Source organism: Adiantum capillus-veneris, chromosome 25 (assembly GCF_014529385.1).
Source record: "Adiantum capillus-veneris isolate H3 chromosome 25, ASM1452938v2, whole genome shotgun sequence".
In the NCBI taxonomy this organism is placed as follows: domain Eukaryota; kingdom Viridiplantae; phylum Streptophyta; class Polypodiopsida; order Polypodiales; family Pteridaceae; genus Adiantum; species Adiantum capillus-veneris.
Window position 1 is genome coordinate 30,055,867 of NC_140955.1, and position 17,135 is coordinate 30,073,001.

At 44.5% G+C, this 17,135-nt stretch overlaps 1 protein-coding gene across 1 annotated transcript in view; it reads left to right on the forward strand.

Annotated features, from left to right (window-relative positions):
- Positions 1–17,135, forward strand: part of LOC147424647 (rab GTPase-activating protein 22-like) — a 91,586-nt gene that overhangs the window by 59,954 nt on the left and 14,497 nt on the right. The window contains exons 5-7 of the mRNA XM_086500796.1: positions 2,969–3,091; positions 5,138–5,226; positions 6,264–6,369. Coding sequence (XP_086356922.1) covers positions 2,969–3,091; positions 5,138–5,226; positions 6,264–6,369 — 318 coding nt within the window. The remainder of the gene's footprint in view (positions 1–2,968; positions 3,092–5,137; positions 5,227–6,263; positions 6,370–17,135) is intronic.

Below are 17,135 nucleotides of genomic sequence, written 5' to 3' on the forward strand. Positions count from 1 at the left end.
TTTTGTTCTTCAACTGTTTTACAAGCGTAATTTAGGGCGATTACTCTTATTTTAAGGGGGGGTTTATGTTACAAAATTGATGACGTGGCTTACTAATGTGGACATAAGTGCTGACATGGCATTCAAAAATTTTGATGACATGGCAGCCCTTCCACAAATTGCGGGGAGAACTGCATTGGTGACGTGGCCTGGTACATCATCATTGGCTAGATTTTTGAGAGTTGCTTTTGGTACTAGTTGCTTTTGGGGGTGCTCTATTTGTAGGGGCCTTGCTTTTGTAAACAATGCTTTATAAGTGTATCTTGAGGGACTTTGTAATAGACTTGGACATCCTAAGCCAAAGATCTACAGCAACACACGTGAGAAAACTGCAAGCAACTGAACTGAACTTGAACAAGGAGAGAGAGAGAGAGGACGAGAGTCGACACGAAGTGGCAAAGTGCCGCTTCTAGGTGCATTGGCCCCAAAGATTGGCTCCTCTTTTCAATATTTCTTTATTATTATGCTTCACAAGGTAAATGTCCAAACTCCAAGGGTTCTCTCTCTGCAGTGCTCCCAAGCTAATTTGCCAACCAGAGAGGCCTTGGAAGTTAGCACACTTATAAAGGTTTTACAGAGGCCCAAAAGCAACTCACATGAAAAGCTGTGGCTCTGAGAAGCAATAGAGCCAAAATCTAGCGCCTAAAGGTTGCAGCGCAAAACACGGGCATCTGTATAGTGCCACGTCAATAGTTTTGCAAAATGCGGGCCATCCGTACAACTGTGCCACGTCATCATCCTTACGCAATTTTGGGGTCTTGCTTCTATTTATGAGGTTTTAGGCCCCTCAGCTGTACTATGTAAGCTGGATAGGGTTAGGTTTTGAGCTCTCACCCCTTGTTGTCCCCTCGGCAAAACTTATAAGTTGGGGTCCTCTCAACCATCCTCTCTAAGTTGGGTATGCCGTGTCACAAAGTTGTGACCTACCCCTCTCTTGAAAGAATAGTAATCGCCCCCGATTACGCTTGCAAAACAGATCAAGGACAAAATCTCGCCCAATAGACAATGACTCTTAAGTACTGACTAGATTGCACTCATCCACCAACACTTGCACAAAGACGACAATCACTGAACATTTACATCATTATCCCCGTCGAGATCTAAGATGAGAATCATAATCATTGTAACTTATTTAGCAATCACATCTAAACCGCGCTGATCTTTTCATGGATGTTTTGATTTGCTAAATCACATCACTATCACATTCACATCACCTGTCAAGTGACTTTCCCTTGGCTCTTTTGATCAATATTTTATTTACTTTCAGCCTATTGATTATTCATGTCCGCTCCCGTTTGTGACACTCTCGGGCACATCATTGCATGGTTGCAGATTCAGAGAAGCTCCCTTCGGCAGTCGTATTGTGTGACTGTCATTTAAAAAAGAAGTATGAAAGGGGCACTAGACTTTGGGGCTAGTGCATCTGGAAGCGGAACTCCAGGGCTTCATGTCGACTTCTCTCTCTCTCTCTCTCTCTCTCTCTCTCTCTCTCTCTCTCTCTCTCTCTCTCTCTCTCTCTCTCTCGAGATTGAGACCGGTAGATTCAGAGGGATACCAGCAGACAGCAGGATATGCCGATTATGCCAGAGAGAGCCAAAGATAGAGTTGCACTACATATGTCATTGCACAGTGTTCTATGAGATACGGGGGCGTTTCCACTGCTTATTCAGAGAGGGTTTTGGTCCTCTATCTAGGGTCATGAGTTATGAGGATCAGAGATGTCTTGGACTATATCTACTTGAGTTACACAGGTATAGAGACACTTTACTGGGGAGAGCTAGAGAGAGGCAGTCCCAGAGACACATTACAGATTTCTTTTCACTAGATATGGGACAGCCAGAGGAGCAGCCACCACTGCAGAGCTCGTCCCACACTCATTCGACCACTACTGGCACTCTCATCGACCGAGCATTGGAGCTACAGAGATACAGACGACCGCGACTGAGGAGAGGAGCTACACAGCATCGACGGAGACTACAACAGAAGATTCGAGCCATACTCTCTCGACATCCAGAGTGCATATGAGGATGGATCCTCACCATTTCTTCCATCTTTGTTTCACACACTGTTACATCCAGTTTACCGGGTACCTATTGTATCAGCTGCTACACCCACGTAGTTTTAGATTGTAGTAGTAGTAGTAGTATTTTGTTCCACTTCTAGTTCTTTTCTAGTTCTTTTGTACCCAGACATGGTATTAGATTCACTATTTTGTAACTGATTGGTCTCATAGGTCATTTTGGCCTTTTGAAGACGTTAATATAACATTTCATTTCATTTCATTTCTCTCTCTCTCTCTCTCTCTCTCTCAAAATAGGTCTTGAGTTCAACTCCTGGTCGGCTAGATCTTTAAGGTCTCTTGGGATAGTTTCCTATGACGTTAAAACTCTCTTCTTCTCTCTCTCTCTCTCTCTCTCTCTCTCTCTCTCTCTCTCTCTCTCTCTCTCTCTCTTTTCAGTTCAAGTGTTAATCTGTTCCAGTTTCTATTCATGTGTTATTGAAGGTTCCGGCTTGGGTGTCCAAGCCGGTTATAGGGGGAAGAACTGAGTTCAGAATTGTTTGGGAGTGGTGTGATGACTATTGTTGCTGTCAAAGTATCCACCGTATGGGACTAATATTATTTTGTAAATACTTCTGAGTTTTGAGCATATTTGATAAATAAATGTCTAATGCAGTTGATTTGAACCTTGAATTCTTAGTGATTTGTGGAATTGTCCAGATATGTTACATGCTTATTCTACTCATTGCGACTCTTTGATTGTTTTTTGCTTCATGTACTGTTAGTGCTGTAGTGGTATGCAAAAGAACAAGGTATACAAACATGAGTACTTCAATTTTCTGCATGTTCTTTATGTCATTATAAGCGTAATGTTGATAATATTTTCTGAAAATAAAATTTGAGAGATTTTGACTCTTTGTTTTTATGCAGGATTAGATGTTGTGCGCACTGATCGAACTCTTGAATTTTATGAAAAGCCTTCAAATCTTGCAAAGCTTTGGGACATTTTGGCTGTATACTCTTGGCTAGATCCTGATATTGGTTATTGTCAAGGTTACTGCTTGAACTACTTGAACATGGGTCCTTTTATTTCATAAATATCTTCAATGTGAAGTCAGAAGTTGGCACTTCTCTCTTTTTTGACAACTCGCAAGAATTATAAGCTACTCTGCTCATCCACTCATGCTAGCTGCTATAGCAGGATACATAGTGAAATACATTTACATGAACGTATACATGTTTGAGGGAAAAAAGGGCTAGATCCATCCTTTGCTAAAGGCAAGCCATAGGTGGTCAACAGAAGAAATAGGGCTCGAAGCCCCACAAGGAAGTCAAAAAGGGTAGTGGAAGGTGACAGTTCTAAGTACAAGGGTGAAGAGTGAGAGGGTATTTTGGGGAGGGGGGCAGGCAGAGAGAATTGGAAGAATTATATCTATTATTAACATTTCCAAAAGGCCAAAGGGACCTATGAGACATACAAATGACAACCTTCAGATTGGTGATACAGTCGTAACGGAATAAAACTATCCATGAAAACACTGAAAATGGAATAAGCCTTCTTAAAGACTGCTGAACAGGAAAAGGGGGGTCGGAATAGAGGTGAAAGGAAGTAAAGTATGGCTGAGAGTGCTGTAGGTTCCCAATGTGAGGTACAAAGGAACTCAATAGAACGGGGGGGTTATACTGATAGTTGCTCGAAGGTGATTGGCAGCAGAAAATGGAAAAAGATGATGATGCAGCCAGCAAGGATGATGTGGCAGATAAGGTGCTGATGTGGAAATCCTCTGGTGATGTGCACGCAGTGTCAGTGCATGTCAGCACTGCCCCAAAAATCAGCTAGGCTGCTAATGCTTGCTTTTCCCCTACATTACTGCTTTCTAGCAGTTATTTTTGAAGCCGCAGATGCTTTTTTGAGTGCTGCTTTTTGGTTGTAGTTGTAACACACATAGCTGAAGTCATATGTATAATCTCTCTCTTGAATAGGGAGATACTTGTAATTTTTGATGATTAGAAATACTGCTATGGGCGCCTACATTAGGGGGCTATGCTTTTCTGGAGGGAGACTCCGCTCTTCTGTCTGTTGGTGATTGCTTTTTGCAGTTGTATTCTTTCAAGTTCTATGGTTGGAAATCTGTACAAAACTTCACCATGAGTTGCTGGCGGGTTTTGGTGATACCAATCTGAGCTCAGCTGATTGCTTTTCTACCAAGCATTCCAAATAGTCTGAGACTTGCGTCATGGCGGAAAATTAGAACCAGCATGAGGAAAAGGAATATTAAAAGGTTCCAGAAAATAAATTTTGGATAGGGTCTCAAGACTTTGGAGTAGAAACCGGAAGGGTTACAAGCCAGATGTGTAATGCCACAGAACAATAGGCTCCTAGGGTCTATTGGAGTGAGTTTACGATGAGGACAAACAAGGCTTTGCTGTGTGAGAGTAGATGATGTGAAGGATTGATGCGGTTTTGAATGCAAGAAGCCAAATCAAGAGGAAACTTGATGATTTAAGGTTTTGATCAGATGACTGTTGTACATCCACTGATGTGAGTGCATCAAAGGTGGAAACCAAGGATAGGTGCATGAAGAACTGAAGCCAAATCAAGCAGAAACTGCATGACACACGCAAGAGGTTTTGATCAGATGACTTCTGTATCCATCAATGTGGGCTTATCACAAGGGTAAACCAAGGGTAGGTGCATGAAGAGCTTGCTGACGGTTGAGATGGATCATTTTTGCAAGAGTATATCAAGGGTTTTCAGGATCAGCAATGATGGACATACAAGACTCCTTTTGGGTCAGGCTTGTTGGCAAAGTTTACTTGCTAGTTGTACTATTGACAGGATTGTAGTTCACTGGCAGAAAGCAAGCAATGTGTTGAGCTCTTATACCGCACACCTTGAGGTTTTCTTTTGGGGTTTTTCGTTACAATTATCATGCAGTGTGCTCTATTGGCATGCTCACTGCTAAGGTTCATTGGTGACCTTTATTGGCTTTGTGTTGTGGCATTGAGGTTTTCTTTGAGTTTTTGTAACAAGTCTGGTGTTCTGTTCTACTTAGCATTGTGCTCGTATAGTAAAAGAATACTGTGGTGGATGAACAGGCATGAGTGACCTCTGCTCTCCAATGGTGGTTTTGTTTCAAAACGAAGCAGATGCTTTTTGGTGCTTCGAACGATTGATGCATCGTTTGGTATGTGCCAGGTTTTGCTTATTTTGGTATATTATTTTTTCAGACATTTTCGAGTCTCAAATGTGAAACACGAGCAGTGTGTGTTACCTGATTTTCATAATCTGTATATTTTGTGGTCCAAATACCTAGTAGTAGGTCTAATTGCATGTCTACCACCACATTGATGTCTTGAGCATGACTAATACTCAGCATCTCCCCACTCTGCCTTGCAAGCAAAACATTTGTTAACTTAAAACAGCAGGCACAAATCTTTCAATATTTTTTGGTGAAAAAGAGCAATGCTGCTAGAAAGGATGCCAGAAACTCAAAAGAAACAGGAACTATTACTCAGAGGTCCTTGTACTGAACATATAGGGAAATGACAGCTAAACAACGTAGTATGGAAAGGACTCGATGCTTTTTCTAGAGCTCTCAAAGGTTTGATACAAAGCAGAACATTTTAGGCTGCGGCAATTTGGATAGAAATGCCAGAGCAAGGAGGGCCTTTTCACTTCAAATTAAAGAGATTTATGATTTCTACAGCAGGACATCTACCTCCAATGGAAGTTTTGTGATAGCTGGCATATCTTAAATCTGGAGCAACTCTTGGTGCTATTGTAGAGCCAGAAGAAGTGAATTGATATCAAGGTATCTTTCACTTGAGGAAGATGAGTTGTAAGGGATTTCATTACAAGTGCAAGTATGTTTAAGGATAACCCAAGTCAAGTCTTTTTGCTTCTAGTCACAAGGCAACCTTACAAAGGCTATATCTCATCTAGTCCTATGATAGCTGGAAGATTATTTTATGTATGGTGTAAGTTATTGATGATACTGAGGCCACATATGTCACATACTACTGTCCTTTTTGTGATATATAATAAATTAAGGGGGAAAAGAAGGGGGGGGAGGGGGGGATAAAGTAAGTTGAGTACAATTTAAGTAGGAGGATCAACATGTGTAACTTTTTTTCCCCCATGAATGGGTGGTAAAGGAAGGAAATTCATGGCCTTTTGATGGGACACCTCTGATCTTGGTTAATTTTCTGTCATTTTTTGAAGCGGGAAAATTTCAGGTGTACAGACCAAGCAGTTGGAGTGCAGAAGCAACTGGCAAATCTGGGTTTTGTTTTACAGCTCGTTGATCCTAAGCTATATAAACATCTAGGTTGGCTATCCTGCTTCCAAATACATATGCCTATGATATTCTTTAATTTTTGTCTGCCCCCCCCCCCCCCCCCCCCCCCCCCCCCCCCTCTCTCTCTCTCTCTCTCTCTCTCTATCACACATGTGAATGATCTAACACACATTTGAATTGTCTTCATACGTCATTTTCTTTCCGGGCAAAGGGTTGAAGGCTTTTGACTAAATTGGAAGTAGTGTCTTTTTTATGCTGGAGAAGTTTCTTTTGGGGTTTGTTCATCATTTTCAATCTGTATGTTTCTTCAACATGTTTCGAACAAAACCTTGGGAAGATGCATAAAGCTATGTCTTAACTTTGATCTATGTATTAATTTTACATCGTCAATGAAGTCTTATTAGGTTGGTAATCTTACACACATCGTCATGTTGTAGATCCTATAAGACACCACACAAATTACAAGTTGTAATTATTAAGCTTTGGAGGATTCTATGCAATGGTCAGTTGACTATATATTCACGTACATTGATGAAAGGCAAACCCGCTCATGGACGGACTATGAGATCTACAGGCAAGGTGGTTCAAGGTTGCTACACGTTTTTGGGTTAGGGTTTCTTAAGGAGCCAAGCCTATCTGTGGTTTTGTGGTTTGTCGTGCAACCCTAGGAAGTGTGCTCAAGGTATTACATTCTACTCACTTAGCTAACAGTGTTCACTCCGTATAGTATCGACACTCTTTGATGTGTGTGATTTCTCTCTCAATTCTTTTGCTTTTGAAGGTGGCAGCCAGTTGGTTTTTCAGACACCATGGTCCAATGGCATTAAAGTTTAGGGCTTTCACTAATAATGAATGCCCAGGAGGTTTGGAGCAATGCGACATTAAAACTCTTTTCGACAACCCAAACAAAATGAAACACGGAATGCTTCAAATGTTTTGAAACATGCTCAAAATAGGGGAAGAAGCGTGTTTCTCATGTTAAAATTAGCATTTTGGTGTGTGGTGTGCAACATCTTTTATCACTTTTGTGACCATGTATATGGGATGTACATTGTATTCACCTACCAGACTTCTACATATTATGTTTCCTATAACCTCTAGAAACATGTGTGTTTCGTATTGTGCTCGTCTGAGCATTTTAGAAACGAACTAGACAAAACGCGTTGAAACAACGAAACGGTGGAACACACGAAATGTCTCTTGTTACATTGGTTTAGAGGGACGAGTGGTACCATTTTACTCGGAACAAAAGCAAATACTTAGGTGGAAATGGATGTTGAGGGACCACCAATCTTTCTAGAGTACTCCTCCAATTACTTGGTTTGTGTCAAGTTTAGCCTCATATATTACTAAGTATGCTTCCTCTTTAACATCTCTGCTCAGGCTGGGTATGTGGGTATGCCTCTGCTATTGCATCATTTAGTGTCTGTGTCAGTATAGTAGTAAGCTCCTCCATAGGTCGCCCTGGCTCATCTTTGCACAGGCGTCTGTAGATCCCATCTATGTATACAGAGTCCGTCTCCGGCGTGATGGTGTAGCGAGTAGGGGTTGCTGCCCGTAGCCTGTGTGCTACACTAAACTGAAAAGAAATGGTCAGCGACACAAGAGCATGGTCCACTGCCACACCAACAGGTCTGGGTCCAACCGTGAGGTCCTGGATACTAGAGATGAGGCTCGACTGAGCCATGACATAATCCATTGTGCTGGCTCCATGTCTGTGTGGAAAGCATGTAAACCCCCCCGCAGTGGGAAATCTCTGTAGGCCATTCAAGATGGCCAATCTACGTGCAGTCCCCATGTCTATCAAGTGTCATCCATACTCAGTGTGTTCTCCATCTTGTGATAGTCTGGATAGGCCCGTCTCTGCAACATCCAACTCTCTCAACATCTCCTCTGAAGTATCATAAAATACTGTTTGATGATGGGCAGTCCTAGCATTGAAATCCCCTAGAATGATGATGTCACCATCTCTAGAGAACTCCCATATGTCATCATCCAGAATAGAGAAGGGGGACTGTCCTCTGGGTGGTGCATAAACTAACGTACTCGGGGGGAAGTAGCAAATAGCCATGTAAAGATATCTGCCTGTCTCTGCTCTGAATCTCACCCACATGTACCTAGCTGGCTCATCCCTGCGGGCTATATGTATCAATGGCTGCAACTCCTCCCTGAATAACACTGCCACTCCGCCTGAGCCCCGCCCTCTGTTCTCTGATCGCGTCTCCTGTCTACAGGTTGTCTCCCATCTATATCCACTAATGTGAGGCATAGATTGCCCCGGGGCTTGATGTGTCTCAGAGTAGGAGACGATGTCTCTTCCCATAAAACTATCCTCAAAAGCACCCACATCAAGACGCATAGATCCATTACAATTCTAGGTGGCAACTTTGAGTGTGGTCCCATACGTCTCGCACCGTCATGTGGAGCGCCGCTCTACAATCACCACCCGGCCATCTCTGTAGAAGGCCGTCTTTCCCTTCTCTCTTGCCGCTTGAATCTCTGGCATTACCTCTCTCATATGCGCAAGCTGTGGGAGAGTGAGGTCATCTCCAAGGAATATGCCTGTTTTCTTTAGTGTAGGGCGCTTCTTCAAGAAGTCCTTCTTTGCCTCCATGGATGGGAAACGGATGATTAGAGCTCTCCCTTTTGAAGTCTCCCCATTGCCTTGTGTCTTCTTCCATACCCTCCATGCCTTTGTATGAGTAGCCTCACTACCCATCATGCGGAGAAGTTCTTCGACTTCCCCTTCCACCTCATCTCGGCCTTTTAGACCGGTTACTCTTATATGCAAGGCTCAAGTTTTCCTTCGCTGCTCTTCTTCTAGAGTCATGTTGATGATTGTAGGAGTGGGACGGATGTGGTTTCTTTCCCTTTCCCTTTCCCTTTCTTAGTGACTTCTATCAATTTCTCGGCTTCATCCGCCTTCTTCTGCGTCTTCGTGATCACATCCATCCACGAAGACGTCTTTACCACCTATTGTTTCTCCTCCTCTGTGGTCATCCGTACCTCAGCAAGTCAGGCCCAGCAGCGCACGCAGTTAGGGTTTCGAGTAGGTTCAGCAGCGCGCGTAGTTAGGGTTTCACGAAGGTTCAGCAGGCTCAACAGCGCGCACAGTTAGGGTTCGTGCAGGTTCAGCAGGCTCAGAGCAAAACGCACATATGGGAGTCTGCAGTCACAGATTGACTTCCGACGCCTAGTGCGGCGGAAGAAGAGGGCTTTTTGGGCTCGACTAGAGCAAGATCTATACTAGCTATTCTTGAGTCAAGACTCACGTGAGGCATGGAGGCTCTTTCATGAGCACTCTCCCCCCCCCCTGGCATCACTTCTACAGAGGCGTGGGGCCAGTATGCATCATCTCTGTACTCAGTTCCTGAGCAGCCCCTCCTTCCCCCCCACATCCACACGCATGTGCTTTTTTCACCACTGAGATGGTGAGGAAGGCCATTGACAAGATGAGGACTGGGAGAGCATATGATCATGATGGCTTAGTGGCTGAGCATTTCATGCATGCCAGAGATTTACTAGCAGAGCTTCTAGCAGTTATGTTTAACCGTGCCATGTGTGAGGGCTTGCCTGATACTTGGAGCCTATCTACTATTGTACCTATCTTCAAGTCGAGAGACCCTATGGAGCCTGGGAACTATCGCACTATCATGATTGGACACACATTGGCACGGTTGTACGCATCTATTCTTGAGCAGCAGCTGAGTAGATGGGCAGAGAGGGAGGGGATATGCGTAGCCGGGCAGGCAGGTTTCAGGAGGGGTTTTTCTACTATTGACCATCTCTTAACACTCAGAGCCATCATTGAGGAGGACAGATCGCGTGGGAGACGGATCTATTGTAGCTTTGTGGATTTCCGCAAAGCATTTGACACAGTGCCCAGAGCTAGATTGATGCGCAGATTACACTAGATGGGAGTACCCACAGAGCTCATTTGGGGGGTCATGGCATTATACAAGTCAGTAGTGGGGCATGTACACACCCCAAAGGGTCTATCCACACCGGTTTACTCCACTATTGGCGTGAAGCAGGGCTGCCCGCTCTCTCCTACTTTATTTGTTATGTATGTAGATGAGGTTTCAGACTACATTGAGAGAGATAGGGATAGAGGTGCACAGCTGGCAGGGACATGCATTCCGCTATTGCTATATGCTGATGATATTGTGTTGATCTCCGACTCTCCGGAGGGGATGCAACGTCACTTGGATGCTTTGTATAGGTTTGCCCAAGAAAGTGGTTTGTCCGTCAACCTTGGTAAAACCATGGTCATGGTATTTAATACCACCCCACAGTGGATCAGGAGGTCAGCACCCGCCTTCACATACGGCCAGGAGAAGGTGGAGTATACAGATGCTTACACTTACCTTGGAGTGGTTTTTTTTTTTATTTTTTATAGGGGGGCAGCATTTTCATTGAAGAGGGCAGCAGAGACTAGATTGACTAGAGCCCATGCAGCATTGGGTAGATTGGAAAGGATGTGTTCACAGGTTCAGTTTCAGGAGCCTCGGACGAAGCTCTGGCTCTTTGACACTTTGGTGGCTTCTGCAATGGTTTATGGAGCTGAGATTTGGGGACCTTCACTGGATCATCACGGGAGGACAGGCCGCAATGATGGATGGGGGGACATGGAGAAGCCTCTGGTCTCTATGATCTCGCGGCTCATTAGAGCCAAGGCTTCACTACCACGTGCTATTGTACGAGCAGAGCTAGCTGCCCCCCCACTGGTGGTTGAGGCGCTCACCAGATCTGTCTCCTTCATACACCGCATGTGTGATCTTCCCAGAGACAGATATGCACGCCTTGCACTTGAGTCCTCTCGACAGTTAGCCATGCAGGGAGATACAACATGCTGGTATGGGGAGATGACATCATTGTTTCAAGCGCATGGGTTTAGCATAGACAGATTGCCTCCCTTCTAGTACTCACTTGATGCACCCTCTCTGACTCTTACACAGTCCGATATCACCAGGCTCATTCGCCTGGACTTGACTCAGCTAGACACCAAGAGGACATGGATACAGCCAGCACAGGAGCTGGGCGCGAAGATGGCTTTCTACAGAGAGCATCTCCTCCAGCTTACGGAGGATGGTTTTGTGACGAGGCCGAGATACATGGACACCCACTTGTCTCATGGGATACGATGTGCTATTGGCCAGATACGCACATCTACACACCAGCTTCGGATCGAGACTGGGAGATACAGCGGAGTACCAGCAGAGGCCAAGACATGCTCCCTGTGTGACATCGAGCCTGAGACAGAGTTGCACTACACATGCCACTGCCCCGTCTACTACGAGATACGAGGCCACTTCTATTGCTTGTTCAGAGAGGGATTTGGACCATTCTCTAGAGTCATGCGGTACGAGGATCAGAGATACCTGGGTTTGTTTTTGCTCGAGCTGCGCAGACACAAAGAGAGCATGATGATAGGAGAGGCTAGCCAGTCTCAGAGACAGATCACAGACTTCTTTAGAGCTGCCATTGGACATTCGGAGGAGTTACTACCACAGCAGAGCTTGTCGCTTTACACTAGAGGCATATTGATCGACCGAGCGACTTAGTTGGGGAGATCCAGACGCCCACGACTGCGGAGGATGCATTGACGCAGGCTGCATCAGAGGATTCGGATCACTTTGTCTCGACATGCACGACGCCTGGTCAGACTACTGACCATGGAGGAGATTGATGAGATCCACCAGCGACCAATGCTGGATCTCCTATGATCTAGCTATCCTAGCTAGCTGTTTAGTTGCTTAGTTCAAACCTAGCAGTTTAGGATTCCACAGTATTTTATTTTGTCATTTTGTCATCTTGTTACTCTGACTTTGTATCAGATCCACCACATTGTAACTTTTTGGTCTCATTGGTCACTTTGGCCTTTTGGAGACGTTAATATAACATTTCATTTCATTTCTCTCTCTCTCTCTCTCTCTCTCTCTCTCTCTCTCTCTCTCTCTCTCTCTCTCTCTCTCTCTAGATCGGGATGCCATCTTCCTTGATGACAACCTTGCACGAATAAAGCATGGATTGTATGAGCCCTACAGGCTCGCAAAGAGGGCAAGAGACGCTATATCCAACGATGGTCTAGTCATCATTGATGGCAAGACTGTCAAATAGGGACTCGCGGCATGTAAGACCCCTCACATAGAGACGCACATGGTAGTATGGAACTGCAACGGAACCCTATGGATGCATCCAAGACGATTCTAGGAGGTAATGGAGAGTAGAGACAAACAAACTTCCACAATTGCTATAGTTCTTCTGGGTTAGAGTTTTTATCTCTAACCCCTTGTCCTTTGGGGCAGGGTATGCCACATCACCAACATGACATACCCTCCTCGCCGATCTCTAATAGATGTCTAGATGCACTAAGTTCAAATCATTCATTAGATAAAATGCTGTAGACATTTCATCTTTCCAACACATACTTAAACAATAAATACATGAAAGAAAATGTTCAATTCTAGGAAATTTCCAATTCAATGTACATATTTTCATAAAGTCATTCCGCAAAATACCGTCAGCTTATCAGCATCCCTAAAATCTCAAGGAGAAATTAGTGACTTCATTCAATCTAGGCAATGTGCGACAAAGGAGTGGAGTGGCTCCCCTCTTGTGCAATCTGCATCGCACCATATTCAACATGCTGATTCATCGGTAACTGTCACAGGCTTGGATACTCCAAACTAGAAATCAATAGCAACACACGAAACAAAAACTTCAAAACCACTAAACTTTAATGGGGAGAGAGAGAGAGAGAGAGAGAGAGAGAGAGAGAGAGAGAGAGAGAGAGAGTTGACATGGCACGGCACGGTAGAGTTTTGCGCCCAAAAGCACTAGCCCCAATGGCGCCCCTTTCGGTATTTCTTTATCATTGATCACATCAAGGTACAACTCCCGAGGGTCCTCTGCTCTCAGACTCTGTGTCCAAATGCTCTGCAGAGCGAGGCCGCATGGGCTCTTATAAACATTACGGGATGCCCAAAAGCAGAGCCCCAAAAGTAAAATGTGGGCGTCCGTATAATTGCCATGTCATTAGCCTTCACGCAGTTCTTTTAGCCTTTTGTCCCTTGGGTCCCATCGAATAGAACCCCATAAGTAGGTACAACTTATAAAAATTGGTGTTCTAACCCCTCCTTGTCCGGAGTCTGTCCTTTAGGTCACACCACATCATCACTTTGTGACATACCCCCCTCTTGAAAGAAATGTAATTGCCCTCAATTACGCCTGCAAAACCAACATAAGTCAGAAACCAGTTCAGTAGACACTGACTCTAAGTACCGACGCACTAGACAACACATATCCAGCACTTGTACTTTGCCTTTCCACTGAGAGGTTATCTCTGTCAGATTCTCCACAAGAACCCATGTGTACTCTTGGGTTCTATATGGCTGATGCTCCTTAAGATAGAGCAATGAAGACGGGAGCGCCCCGATGCGTGATGTACAAAGGGTGGGAGTGGCTAGTAAGTCCGGGGTCGGGACTGCTCTGTCAGATTCTCCTTGAGAATCAATGTGTGCTGCTGAAGGGATCGGATTCTCTGTAGAAGAAGAATCTTTTGAGCTCTAATACCACTGTCACAGGCTTGAACACTCCAGATCAGAAATCAATAGCAACACAGAACAGAAACTTCAAAACCATTGAACAGAGAGAGAGAGAGAGAGAGAGAGAGAGAGAGAGAGAGAGAACTAATGTGTGTTATTGAAGGGATCGGATCGTCTTTAGAAGGAGAATCTTTTTGAGCTTTGATACCATTGTCACAGGCTTGGACACTCCAAACCAAAAGTCAATAGCAACACACGAACAAAAACTTCAAAATCACTAAACTTTAATAGAGAGAGAAAGAGAGTCGACATGGCACGACGGAGTTCCGCACCCAAGAGCACTGACCCCAAAGACTCTAGTCCCTTTGGTATTCCTTTATTATTGATCACATCAAGATACAACTCTCGAGGATCTTCAGCTCTCAGTCTCTGCGTCTAGATGCTCTGCAGAGCGAGGCTCCAGGGGCTCTTATAAACTTTACAAGGGATGCCCAAAAGCACAATCCCAAAAGCTTCAGGTTCAAAAGCATCTTGGCGCAAAAGCTACCGCTAGTGGCTGCCAATGCAGTAGGCGAAAATGTGTACGGCCTGCCAGATCAGCAGTGTAAAACACGAGTGTTCGTACAGCTGCCATGCCACAACGCAATTCACGGGCGTCTGTACAACTGCCATATCATCAGCCTTCACGCAGTCCTTTTACCCTTTTTGTCCATTGGGCCCCATCAGATAGGACCCCATAAGTTGGTATACAACTTATAAATATTGGTGTCCTTTCATTTTTGGCCTCTCAGATTGATTCTGCAAGTTGATACAACTTCTTCTGCATCTTTCAGTAGGGTACCGATCCCTCTCTGTCCGGAGTCTGCTATCCTGTAAGTCATGCCACGGCATCACTTTGTGACAGTAACTTTCGGAATAGACAGTGCTATTGTTCCAAAAGCTTCGAGGTACGGCTCAAATCTGAAGAGAATCTACGAGGTTCTCTTCCCCCCATTACTATGCATCGAGGGTCAAAAAGTGCCCTTGACTAAATTATTGTGAACCTAGCTTACCTTTCTATTCCTTTTTTGTGCCCTGTTATCTCTTGGTAGCCTTGCTGGCCTCCCTGTCCATTGGCACCTCAAGCTGAATCGTCGGAATTCTCTAATGAACTATCTGCTGATTCCCTTGTTTCTTCGGAACACTCTAATGAACATCTCAAGCTGAATTGTTGGAATTCTCTAATGAACTATCAGTTGATTCCCTTGTTTCTTGGGAACTCTGATGAACTATCAGCTGGTTCCCTTACATCTTCGAAATTCTCTGACGAAGTATCATCATGTTCCCTTGGTTCGTTCTTTTCCTTGGAAGACTCTTGCCCCATTGAATACTTGCTTGTCCCTAAGTCTCTAAATGGAGCTAGACTTCTTTTACAAACAATACTGTCGAATCTATTTTGGCAATCCACAACAGAACCACTCAATCTAGTCGTTCAAAGTGATCCTCCGAAACGAGGACACTGGCAAATAGGTATCCCAAAACGTGTGGCAATAGTCATCCGAATGGTCTTCCTTAATTGGGAAATCCATTGATTTCCTCTTCATCCGAGAGCGCTTTAAGCTTTTCATCAACGGATTTTTCTTCTTTTCAAGAGTTGTGTCAAACTCTTTCTGCAAGTACAATTTTTGCTTTCCTGCACTCGCCTTTGCTTTATGCTTTATTACCGTCTTGAGAGGAGAATTGACAGCCTCTCGCCATCTCGTGTGAATCTCGTCAAGCGGGTAATCCTTTAGGTGATTCACATATTTCGGGTCCTTGAGGTACTTGATCAATCTCCATGCACATGTCAACCTGCAGTTGACATTTGTACTAGGCTCTGTAGAGATTCCTTGGCGAAAATTTGCCAAAATTTCCGTTGGTTTCTTCTGTTTCCACGCTGGGACTCAAATTTTGTCATCTCCCCGTAGACTAACCATCAGAGGGGTTTCGTTTCTGTTGGATCCTTTGTGAGAACCCATGTGTGTTGCAGAAATGATGGGATCCTCCGTGGAAGAAAGATTGTTCTAAGCTCTTATACCACTATTATAGGCTTGGACATTTCGAAGTGAGAAATCAATAGCAACACTTGAACAAAATCTACAAATAATTGAACTTGATTAGAGAGAGAAAAAAAGGAGAGTTGAAATGAAACGGCGGAGTTCCGCCCCTAAATGCACTGGCCCCAAAGATTGGCGCCCCTTTTGGTATTCAAATCTTTTTATTGCTACAATTCTCGAGAATCAATGGGCAAGAGGAGTGTTGGAGACTCTAATTGTCACCGGATTGGGACTCCACCTACGAGCCGACGCCCAAGTTGGGTATGGCAATTTCTTTCGAAAACCCGCCGGGGTGATTCAAGGTTTTGGCGAGTGAGGGAAACCAAGTCTTGCAGTATCTGGAGCCCTACGGGACTCTTGGGCACTGTGACGCCCCTAACGGGGTTCGCCAGGGGTCCCTTGGATAAACTAACAATGGTGCAAGCTCTAAAAGATTGAACGGGCTATCCATCCCTAAGGCGGTGTCTAAGGTCTCTAATTGAGATTGAAATCATTGACAAAAGCTTCACCTTGTGAGAGTAGGTCGGGCACCTCTGCCCGGCGGCCGGCCCCCCCGGCTCGCTAAAGTTAAAAAAAAAACTCTCGGAGACTCTGCGTCCAGATGCTCTCAGAAGAGTGGCCCTCTGGGCACTTATAAACGTACAAGGGATGCCCAAAAGCTGAGCCCCAAAGGAACTTTCTCTAAAAGCTCATGATCCAAAGCATCTGCTCTCAAAAGCTTGTGCGAGAAGCTGCCAGAATCAGCCATCACAAATCGTGGAAATCATAATCTATGCTTTGCACATGTATGTAGGGACATGTATAGCCTACACATCAGCATGTTAGCGCACATTGCGGAATTTAGCCAGATTTCAAGCTTCTTTATTCTAGGGTTTTAGGCCCCTCGTCTATTGTCCTTCAAGTTCTTTAAGTTGGTGGGTTAGGTTTATGAAATCCTAACCCCTTTATAGGCCCTTCGGTCATAACTTTTGTAGTCCTTCTTGGTTAGAGTTTTTAACTCTAATCCCTTGTCCTCTCAACATCGTCCTCTAGGGTTTGGCACGCCATGTCACCAACTTTGTGACATTGTCTGACCTCCAATGGATGAGATATCGGAGTACATTCTCTGTGCAGGTCTGAGGAGGTTCGGGTGTGGATCTTGCAAGCACTCCAATTTATATTATGCTATATTTTG